The 11,634-nt window shown below is 48.6% G+C and overlaps 1 protein-coding gene across 1 annotated transcript in view; it reads right to left on the bottom strand.

Moving 5' to 3' along the window:
* Positions 1-898: 898 nt before the first annotated feature.
* LOC134797666 (polypeptide N-acetylgalactosaminyltransferase 5) overlaps positions 899-11,634 on the bottom strand; it is a 68,759-nt gene continuing 58,023 nt past the window's right edge. Inside the window, exons 9-13 of the mRNA XM_063770008.1 lie at positions 9,990-10,129; positions 9,320-9,418; positions 8,866-9,000; positions 7,764-8,302; positions 899-1,051 (exon numbers count right to left, since the gene is read on the bottom strand). Of these exons, the coding sequence (XP_063626078.1) occupies positions 8,132-8,302; positions 8,866-9,000; positions 9,320-9,418; positions 9,990-10,129 (545 nt within the window). The 3' untranslated portion in view covers positions 899-1,051; positions 7,764-8,131. The remainder of the gene's footprint in view (positions 1,052-7,763; positions 8,303-8,865; positions 9,001-9,319; positions 9,419-9,989; positions 10,130-11,634) is intronic.

Genomic DNA, 11,634 nt, shown 5'->3' with positions numbered 1-11,634 from the left:
GTTGTGATTTTTAACGTTTTATACAATGTCTTAGCCCGTGCTAAACATATTTGCTAGCTCATAATATTTAAATAATATTTCTACACATTACTCTCAGATAAGAACACGAGCGTATTAACAACGTTATACTAATTATAAAACATTGCCGACTAAACAATACAAATATAGTGTATATTCAAGTCCATTAAAATACTAGATCGTGAGCTCGCGATCAACTTATTGGTCATGGAAGAGAGTATCCTTCAGATAATTTCAAATTATTTTAATAACTATCAGGGAACGTTTGAAAACAATACATTTCTTAGGTTGACAACCAAAACTCGCGAAGTAACCTATTTGGGTATTTGTTTGTAAAATAAAGCTCGTAACTCAGCACTTAGTATTAAAGATAAGAGGTTCTCAAGAGTAGCGACAGATTTGTTAGTAAGTATTGGTTGTCAACTAATTTCCTAGTTTTTGAACACTCTCTCACATATAAACGAACTCCCCTTGAAACAGAAGTTTCGCAAATAAAATATTTATAACATCCCTGCATTGACGTATTATATCTATGGACTGGCCTTACGGGCACTAAAAATGGTACTAGTTCAGCGGTGTGACTCACCAATTCGAGCCAATCGCGCAGCCTAACGCAGCTAGTTGCGATCAATCGCGCGCGTGATGCGAACTCATCAACCAATCGCGTGCGTGGTGCGAACTCATCAACCAATCGCGTTGTAGCGGTGTCACACCGCTGTACTGGCCCCATTCTTATTGCCCGTAAGGCCAGTCCTGAGATTTTATACGTCAATGCATCCCTGATTTACAAAGGACACGTAAAATTCAAACAATACAAAAATAACTCTACAACACACCAAACAAATACATAAGTTTGAGCAATATTTATAGGGAATACAACTTATTACAGCATACATTATGTATTGTCAACAATTCACAGGACTTCACTAATGTCAATACATCTAATAGATATAAAACTTCAGATATAGGAATAAGGAATAAAATCTGATATCTAACGAGAGGGGAAGACTGTTATGGTCTATCGTTGTTGATTCTGAAACAAACACAATAATATTAATTTAACCCTTAAATGCATAGTGATATATTTATACATCACAACATAAACATCCAATTTTATGCATAATTAAACAAATTCTATTTGTTCCTGTATATTATTTCAATAGTAAAACTAATCCATTTTCCGAATTATTTCATAAATTTACGCAGTATTTTAATTTATAAAAATTACATTTGTTTTAAAACGAAATGTGGGCAAACTTGGAAAAACCTGGAAGTTGATGATTTTTAGTATGTGATTTTGGGCAGATTTTTCGGGGTTTGTAATTATTTTATAATGACAAGCTTTATTATAGGAATATCACAAATAGTGTACCTTTCTGATGGCAGTAAGATTTTTCCTATACCCTTTTTACTAATAGTTATATATTTACAAAAATATGATTTAGCCTGTGAAACTTCTAACACTGATTTCGCAGTGAAAATCGATGATATATATTTTTTTAATTTTTGCTACAATTGGCAAACAATTTCGGGCAAAAAGAAAAAAATCATGCATTTAAGGGTTAAAAAACAATGAGTAAGAGTTTTGTTGATAAACAATTATCATCTTGGGGGCTGTCCATAAATTACGTCATCGATTTTTGACAATTTTGGACCCCCCCCCATAAAATCATCCAAAAATCATGCTTCGAATGACCCTGTTTCCTCCTACGTCGTGCTACCGTCATCCGATGTCCAGACCCCCCCCCCCCCCTAATTTGAAATGACGTAATTTATGAATAGCCCCTTGGCTGCGTGTGTTAAGGACTATAATATTGTATTTGGGAGTTGGGGACAGCCCAATAAAAACTCGATAAATGTGGAAAAATGCGAAAGCCAGCTTTACTGACCCATTTAAAATGTTCTTTCCTATATCTGTCTTTTCTTTCGTTCTGTCTGTATATTATGTGTTCCGTACTCTACGTCAGAGATGTTCATTGAGAGAGTAACGCGATCGGTGACCGATAGATGCCGCTAGCGTCTATGTAGTCGCTCCGCCCCACGCCGTGACGTTGTTCCGCTTCCCCTCACTGCAATCCGTTGCTCGCTTCCCGCGACTCGCCGCCACCATGACATTGTTTCGTCGACCGTCTGACCGATGGTCCGCAAATATTTTTTTGCGTATATTTTTGCAGCATGGCGTTTTAACATTTCCGATCCAAAGCTCGGTCGATTAAATAGTGAGATATAGCAGAGATCGCTACTACATATTAGTCTTTTGGCGGTCTCGCGATCGAAGTCATCGAACGGTGCTTTTCGATTCTACCCACTTTTTTCTTGCTAAATTAATTTTCACATTCCATGCTGCTAAAATCGTTACCGTTAACTCGCATTTTCGAGATCGAAGTAGGAAGTGCGTCAGTAGTTTTCGTTAACAAGTGGTAACGCAAGTCGCTCCGCATCGGAGAGGGAACGTGCGGTCATCGTGCCGGCGGCGGCGGGGGCGGCGCCCGGGCGGCGCGGAGGCGGGCAGCCTGCGCGCGCCGCTGCCGGGTGCCGCGCTTCGCCGATAAGGAGGTTTGGATTGTCACGAACCATCCGGTGAGCCAGTTTAATGATATTCTAGTTTTATTGGCGTTCAGAAGTTACTTCGACACTAAAGGACGGTTCTCGGGCAGGTCGTATTAACCTGGGAGTACCTCGTGTCGTTAGCTGCGACGCGACCGGGGCTCCCCTGTCCCGCCCGGGCCCCGGCCCCCGCGCGCCGTCGACTTTCTTCTGCTGTCGTCCAAGGTGACCCCGAGACGCCGCGACGCTGCGGGCCGGAGCCCGAGGTGTCGCGGTGCGGGGTCCGCGGGACGCCCACTACTGTTGCTGCAGTCGCGATAAGGACGCTTCCAGTCCGCGAGAGCAGTCGCGGTGCGAGCGCTTTCAGTACGCGCCCGCTCCTGTCCCGCGCCCGCTCCTGTTGCTGCAGTCGCGGTGCAGACGCTTCCAGCCCGCGAGAGCAGTCGCGGTGCGAGCGCTTTCAGTACGCGCCCGCTCCTGTCCCGCGCCCGCTCCTGTTGCTGCAGTCGCGGTGCAGACGCTTCCAGCCCGCGAGAGCAGTCGCGGTGCGAGCGCTTTCAGTACGCGCCCGCTCCTGTCCCGCGCCCGCTCCTGTTGCTGCAGTCGCGGTGCAGACGCTTCCAGCCCGCGAGAGCAGTCGCGGTGCGAGCGCTTTCAGTACGCGCCCGCTCCTGTCCCGCGCCCGCTCCTGTTGCTGCAGTCGCGGTGCAGACGCTTCCAGCCCGCGAGAGCAGTCGCGGTGCGAGCGCTTTCAGTACGCGCCCGCTCCTGTCCCGCGCCCGCTCCTGTTGCTGCAGTCGCGGTGCAGACGCTTCCAGCCCGCGAGAGCAGTCGCGGTGCGGACGCTTCCAGGCCGCGCCCGCTCCTGTTGCTGCAGTCGCGGTGCGGACGCTTCCAGCTGCGGGCGCTTCCAGTCCGCGGGACTCCGAGAGACGTCACACGCCCGCTCCTGTGGCTGCGGGCGCTTCCAGTCCGGGGGACTCCGAGAGACGTCACACGCCCGCTTCTGTGGCTGCGGGCGCTTCCAGTCCGCGGGACTCCGAGAGGCACACGCCCGCTCCTATTGCTGCGGTCGCGGCGCGGGTGGATCGCGGACCTCTCGATCCCGTCCTGGCGCCAAGGTGAAGGCGGATCGCTTCTGCGTCCCGACTGCTCGAATGGAAGGAAGGTAAGTTACGTGGAAGCAGTGGAAACGCTACGAGTACAGCGACGATCGCCGCGTTGGTTGCCGTCCGTCATGACGTCGCTGGTTACCTACGCGCCGGTGGTGGCCACCACGATGGCGCCGCCGAGGGCAGCAGTGTCACCGTGATGATGCGTGCAATTACGAGCCAGCCATCGGCGCCTCCCGTGCGGGTAACGTCCGTCACGCGCACCGGCGCCTGTCGAGCTGGCCGCCACGACGGCGCCTCTCGCCTCACGCACCTGAGCCTGGCGACGGTGGCCGCCACGATGGCGCCGCCCGCTCGATGACTCTGCCCGCCACGATGGCACCGCCCGCCTCACGACGCACCAGTGCCTACCGAGCTGGCCGCCACGATGACGCCTCTCGCATCACGCACCGATGCCTCCCAAGCCGGCGGCGGCGGCCGCCACAACGGCGCCGCCCGCCACGATGGCACCACCGCCTCGCGCACTGGCGCTTCTCGAGCTGGCCGCCATGATGGCGCCTCTCGCCTCACACCAGTGCCTCCCAAGCCAGGCGGCGGCCGCCTCACGCACCGGTGCCTCCCGAGCTGGCCGCCACGATGGCGCGTCTCGCCTCACGCACCGGCGCCTCCCGAGTCGGCGGCGGCGGCCGCCACGATGGAGCCGCCCACCTTACGCGACAGCGCCTCTAGAGCGGGCCGCCACGATGGGTCCTCGCCTCACGCACCAGCGCCACCCGAACCAGTGGCGGCCGCCATGATAGCGCCGCCCGGCCTCACGCACCGGTGCCTCCCGAGCCGGCCGCCACGATGACGCCTCTAGCTTCACGCACCGGCGCCTCCTGAGCGGCGGCGGTTGCCATGATGGCACCGACAATCACGTCGAACCTGTCCACCGATGCTGCAACCACGACGATGTCGTCCCTTGCAATGGCGCCCATGTTCTGTTCGCAAGAATACCACCGCGAACTTACCTGCCGCCGATGCTGCCTACCAAGCTGCGCTGGGCGCCACAGTATCAGTTTTGTCCTGTCCACATGGTCCCATTGAGGTACGCAGGCGCCTATAGCTATGGTGCCATAGCACGAACAGACCGCTAAGCTTTTGGTTTCGGTTAAGGAGTCCTCCGGCGACGGCAGACAAGGTCGTAAGGAGCCTCGTCCTAGCGTGGCTCGACTGCCCGGAGTTGAAAGCGGTAAGATATGTCGATACTCAGAGGAAAATACGTCGTGTTCCCGGGTTTCATAAAGGTGCTGATCGACGTAGGGCCGTGCCGCTTCGAGGTTCCTATGACTTCTCGAGGCCATGGAGTGATCCAACCGAAGAACAGCTAGCGACAAGGCCCTGTGCGACCGCTCAAAACCGAGGTGAAAGGCATCGAAAAGGTCTGCAGACTTCACATAATTATCTCTGCTTGCCCGCGCTCTCCAGCTTAAGTTCCGTCTTACAAAGAAGAACTCGTGCGCCAAGCCCATAATAAACAAAATGGGACAAATAAACCCGCTGCGCCTGAACAAGCTTGAGTTTCCGGTGCTAAGAGAAAGGGGCCAGGAGGACTCCAGCAGTTTCCATCTGTCTGTCTTTGACTTTATCGAAACAGTTTTGTTACGCAAGCGCTAAAATCGATTTTAGACTTGATTTCATTAGTTCGATTTCCTTAAAAGCATGCTACCATACCCCTATACTAGCTCGATATAGGGTGTTTCTTCGGGTAAAGCGAATTAAACTATCACGCTCCTAGACATCACGTGGGACACGCGGCACAACACCCCGATTGAAAGTTTTCTTTTTCGCGACATACAGGCCTGCCTTGCTGCCGAGTTTCTCGCAGAAATGAGACTCAATGCCTCCTGTTCAGTCTCAAACTCGCAAACTTTAGTTCATGGAGGAAGGTGACACCTTCGCAGTCCCCAGCAACACGAAGCTGCCGAAAGCCTCGCGCCACTTTCTTCCTCATCTTATGCAAGCAGTCCGTTACAACCTCCAATATTGGTAGACAATGTACGAGGTAAGGCCCTTACAGTGAAGAGTAACCGTTAACGGGCCACATCTGCAGCGCTGACGACAGAAGTGTAAACATACAACCGCACCACTACAGTATACATAAAACGACGGCGACACTACATCCCCTCCGTTACCACGGCTGTCGCAAAAACTGCTGATGCCAGCAGATCGTCTACAGGTCGCGCTGGTTCCTTGCTACTTACCAGGTCGGTACAACCCCCGAGGGCGACGGTTTATCAAGAATTCACTGCGCGCCCGAGTGGCAGCTACGCCCAGAAGCCGCCGAGACTATCTGCGCCTGATAGGCGCCTTGTTGGCAGCCTCCGATTTCGAGAGCCTTCGCACTGTGTCACGGTATTTCTTAACAGACTCTTTGAACTGCTACCACGTCTCTTCTGGCAGCTGCCGGTGATACGACTTGGTATGGATGTCTCCACCTCCCAGCCTAGTCTGCTACCTGTGACGGCGTGATAAGGAGAGCCTTCACGCAGCTGTGCTAAGCTTGCAATTTACTGGCGGTCCTAGTGAACACAGCGTCAGACCGCCCTCCCGCCCGCCCGACCGCCCTCCTGTCAGATAGGACGCTCCAACACCGAGCTGGCGTGACTGGCGCATGCATGCAACATGCCAAGGGCTAACGCTACATAGCGAACGAGACGCAACTCTCTAGGCCGCCTGTACGCCCACAATGTAGAAATGGTCTTCATGGTGCATCAAAAATAAGATCGACTGCCAGGTACCTCTAATATCCAGTGAAGTAGCGAGCTATCTCAGACATATATTTCTATTGCCCATGTTAGCTTTCAGAACGAGACTTGTTCATAAGCCTGTAACAAGCGCTGTATGTGAACCACTATCGGACACTATGCCTTCTTCCAACGCCATTAATAGCGAGACCAGCGCCTCCCAAACCACCAGCTTGGGACGCGAGAAATCTACTTGCCCTAATTTGAATAGCCCTACAACGTACCTATATAGAAGAGCTGCCGCATTTTTACTGTTAGCATCAGGCCGCAGGGTCAATGACCTTACTCTACTATACTGTAGCCCGGGCAATTACATAGATAACGTTCACGCTATTATTTTGTGTCCGAAATTCGGCTCTAAACCAGATAACGTGTCTTACCGATTGGACTCTTAGAAGCTCCGGAATAAAGTATAGACCCAGTAAGTAGGTAGTCTGGGTACGTCAACTTGTGAGAATTACACAAAATGTTAGGGGACACTGCGCTTTCAGCCACAGTCTCATCCAAGCCGGCCTCGCTTAAGATTGCTTTCGATCCACGATGTACTTAATCACTAAATTGGCTGGAAATATATCCAATTAGCGATATTTTGGCTTAAATTAATTGGGAACATGACTCTTCTTTAGACGATTCTATCGCCGAGATTCTGCGGATTGGATGCGATTTCGAATGAGAAATCTCTCAAACCAGTTTAACGTCAGATTCGAACCTGGGATTACAATTTAAATTCACAATTTCCTGTAATGCATCATTATAACGAGTCACTGTGATTTCATGGGTTGCAATAAGACGTATATATTTATTCTTTCTCTGAGTTCTATGACAGTAGGTGTAGCCCTAACGCTTGCACGCCCGCTGACTCGCCACCAGGAGATAATAAACAGGTCTCAATGAACATCTCTGACGTAGAGTACGGAACTCATAATATAAAAATTTTACCTTCCAATAAAATTGATATTATGTTTCCTTCTACGTCAGAGATGTGAGTAATGCCTTCCTGGCAGGCTACTAGGCTACTTTTATGCCGACGGTACTTCTCCTCAACAATGACATGGTGGCGGCGAGTCGCGGGAAGCGAGCAACGGATTGCAGTGAGGGGAAGCGGAACAACGTCACGGCGTGGGGCGGAGCGACTACATAGACGCTAGCGGCATCTATCGGTCACCGATCGCGTTACTCTCTCAATGAACATCTCTGACGTAGAAGGAAACATAATATCAATTTTATTGGAAGGTAAAATTTTTATATTATGAATCATCATCATCGACTGTTGCGACACATAATGTTCTCCCTGTCTCACCTGTGCGGGGGTCGCGGACTAGCTGTCCTGCTCTCTCTGGTTGCGCCGCGCCTGCCACTTGAAGTCGACCTGCATGAGCCACTGTTGGCCGCGCGAGCGGTTGCACGGCCGCAGGACCGGCTTCCACACGTCTACCTCGGGCTTGTTACATAATGTTCCCGTATAGCTGTCTCACCTGTGCGGGGGTCGCGGACTAGCTGTCCTGCTCTCTCTGGTTGCGCCGCGCCTGCCACTTGAAGTCGACCTGCATGAGCCACTGTTGGCCGCGCGAGCGGTTGCACGGCCGCAGGACCGGCTTCCACACGTCTACCTCGGGCTTGTTACATAATGTTCCCGTATAGCTGTCTCACCTGTGCGGGGGTCGCGGACTAGCTGTCCTGCTCTCTCTGGTTGCGCCGCGCCTGCCACTTGAAGTCGACCTGCATGAGCCACTGTTGGCCGCGCGAGCGGTTGCACGGCCGCAGGACCGGCTTCCACACGTCTGTGGACTCGGGCTTGTCGAGACACATCCCCGTGTTGGTGTGCTTTATCGTTCGCGCCTGTCGACAAAACACATTAAGTCAAACACTTCACATACATCTAAAACGAACTTTGGTTTAAGAGTTGCTCACTTCTGACTTTCATAGTTTTAAAAACTCGCACTAGACAGTTGTGATAATTTCCTTGCCACAACTTACCGCAATTGTAATGTAACGTTATACGATTAAGATAACGAACGAACCCACATCCTTGGATTGCCGGTCCACGTCGGCCAGAGTTGATCATCGTTGAGGTTTTCATTGTGATTCACATCTGTATTTACAATTTATAGACAGAGTAAAGTGGTTAAAGGAGATGTATCATGAAGGCTCATGAACATTAGCTGCCGTTGCTTTGATGGATAACTAATCAGGAGGAAATTACTAAACATATTTTTATGCAGGCTACCTGCCAACGGAGCGGCAACTGTCTGGCTTCAAATTACATCTCCCATGACCGCTTTACGAGTTATGGCTCGTGAGGTTTACAAGACTTGTCCAAGTTATAAAATACATCAAGTGGCAATCTTCGGTTTTGTTTCAGACGCTATAAAAGCGTTCTAATAACAGAATTTTATATATACCTTGGAGTCGTAGGTCCACTCCTGGTTGCCGCGCATGCCGTGGCAGCGGATCAGCTTGATGGGTCCGTGCGGGTGCGCCGCGTCGAGGCAGTTGTCGTCCGACATCACTTGCTTACGCTTCGTATACGCGAACACCTGGAACACCATCATTCGATTTTAAGTCCACAGAAAAAAGGTAGATTTGAAAGAACGAAAAGAGAGCAGCTTGTACACACTTATTCTCAGCCTGTCTCGGGGTCTCTCGACGAGTGTGTACAGCCTGCATGAAGGAGCAAAGAGGTTTGCTCCTTCATGCATACATGCATATGACTTTTACTATAATTAAATTAATTATAGTAAAAGTCTGCAATCATCAACTAAAAACTAAAGTCACAAATCGTTTAACTCCTTCAAACGGAGCTAAGATTATTGCGACTCTAGCCAATGTTACGAGGGTACAGCTCAGATGGTTTACCTGATTGCCCCCCATTCCGTGGCAGTAGCCCATGCCGAGAGGCTGCCCCGCCTTCCCCCCGAGCGTGTCCAGGCAGTTGGACGTCTCCGCATTCCGTATCTGAAAACAATGGAAACCATAACACTATTGTACTTTAATCAATGACTCTATTATTCATTCATCTTCATTCATTCACATTTGTTTATGTGAGAATAAACAATTAAACATAAATACACACGCCGTGCGAAATTATCGTTACTGATTTCGAATATTGTATAGGGTATTTTGGTAATAAGAACGAATATAAATTCAGTCTTAGACAAATGGTTTTTAAATAATTATTCAACAAAAATCTCTCCGTTTATACTGCTTTTCAGTGCTAGTCGGTTAGTGTAAACTTGTCCCATTTTCTTCTATCACTTATTGTAATTACAATACAAAACTATCAGAGTTTGAGCCTGAAGTCAATTTATATAACTTCTTTTTTTATATTTTTCAGTAAAAATCTGCTCGGTCACTACACCACAAAAACAAAATACAGACTGTGCCTAGTTTGGTGCCGATGGATATTAGTTTAATTGTAAAATCTAAATTTTTGTTAAGTTCAATCTGTGATGTCAATTTGTAAAAAATATTTGGTAAATAAACTAGGTATTTTTTTGTATTTGTATTTTGTAGTGTTATAACTTACCTCTCCAAGGTAGTAATAGTCGAGCGGCATCTGGCTCTCCGGGTAGATGTTCTCCAGGTACCATCGGAAGCTCTTGCACTTCAGTTTCTCTCGTAACGCTTTTCGTTCGCTCACGTCGCCAACCGGCACGTTGAGCGCTCCTGGATCGTACATAAAGTAGTAAACGTGAGGAAAACTTAGTAGTGAAGTTGGGAAACTTGGGAATGCTATAAAGATGGCGCTGCTGGCTTTTTTTTATAAGGATAGTTAAAAAATCTAATAATACCCGTCGAAGAGCGGGCTTCTTTAAACAAAAAGAGAACAGATATTAGGGGTTTGTATAGAAATCAAATTCGTCAGTGAACACACTATTTCTAAAAGCAGTGAACTTTGCGTAGTTGTATGAAACATGTAGCTCACAGAAAGTTTAATTAAACACACAAAAAGCGTAAATGGATGAATATTATGTTAAATTGGTTAATTGTGTTAATGATTTTTATACATGATCCCAAGCACACGACTCAACTACATATAATTGGCAAATTATTGAGAATAATGAGGAATACTAATGATTGTTAATTTAAATAAAATACGATAGAGATATATTATTATAAAATTACTTAACATAAACATAAGTATAAAGTTTCGTATAGACATAAATTCTGTTGTCTAAATGCCTCCCTTTTTCGTTACAATATTTGAGAAGTCGAAACTTTATAACGAAAAACAGATCAATAAGACAACAAAAAAGCATAATTCATTCAGAACATCAACTTACGATTAAAATTTCCTCGTCGATTCAATTGCTGCAAATAATTGGTGGCAATATCGGCAATGAACTTAAATCAATGTGCTAGAACCGGATAAAGGTATCATGCAAAAAAAGGAAACGGCATGCATTCTGCAATTACCTGTTGGGAATACATATCTTATTGCAGTATTTCTGATAAACAACGTAGTGTTTGGTCGAGATTGTAGTGGTGCGTAAAGTAGAAATAGCATTTGGATTTGTTTAAAATGACCACGCCTGGTGTTTATGCCTGGCGGCCTGGGGATCTGAGGGATCACCATAATGATTGAGTCAAACATTGTAGTGTCTGGACGAAAGTTTGATGTTCTTGCAACATCAAGAGCGAGGAGGGAGTAGTCGAGTGCTAACCTGTGATACTCGCAAGTGCGCGTTGTCGACCAAACGGTGCCGGGAGCGAGGGTGTGTAGTGCAAACCTGTGTTGATATTGTAGTAGAAATACTTGCAATTTTCGTGGTACTCGGTAAGGCGCGCGTGTTACTCTGTCAGGGGCGCGTTGTTGACCTCGAGGTGCTGGGAACTAGGGTTCTCTAGTGCCAACCTGGGTTGTTGTTGCAGTAGAAATGCTTTTAGTCGTCAAGTTACTTTGTCAGGGGCGTGTTGTTGTGGTTGATCACTCGCCCGGTGCCGCCCGGGAACGAGTAGGGCGTGGTCTTGCGGAACACGTGCCCCACGTGCGAGCACGGTGCGAGCTGCATCGTGCCCCCGCACATCCACACCTAGCCGTGTGGAAGGAGTTGTCTAGTGCCAACCTGGGTTGATGTTGTAGTAGAAATGCTTCCAATCGTCGAGCCACACCTCGGCCAGCCTCGCGTTGTTGTGGTTGACCACTCGCCCGGTGCCGCCCGGGAACGAGT

This window comes from Cydia splendana, chromosome 15, assembly GCF_910591565.1.
Source record: "Cydia splendana chromosome 15, ilCydSple1.2, whole genome shotgun sequence".
Classification (NCBI taxonomy): domain Eukaryota; kingdom Metazoa; phylum Arthropoda; class Insecta; order Lepidoptera; family Tortricidae; genus Cydia; species Cydia splendana.
This window is presented reverse-complemented; position numbering and strand designations above follow the sequence as displayed.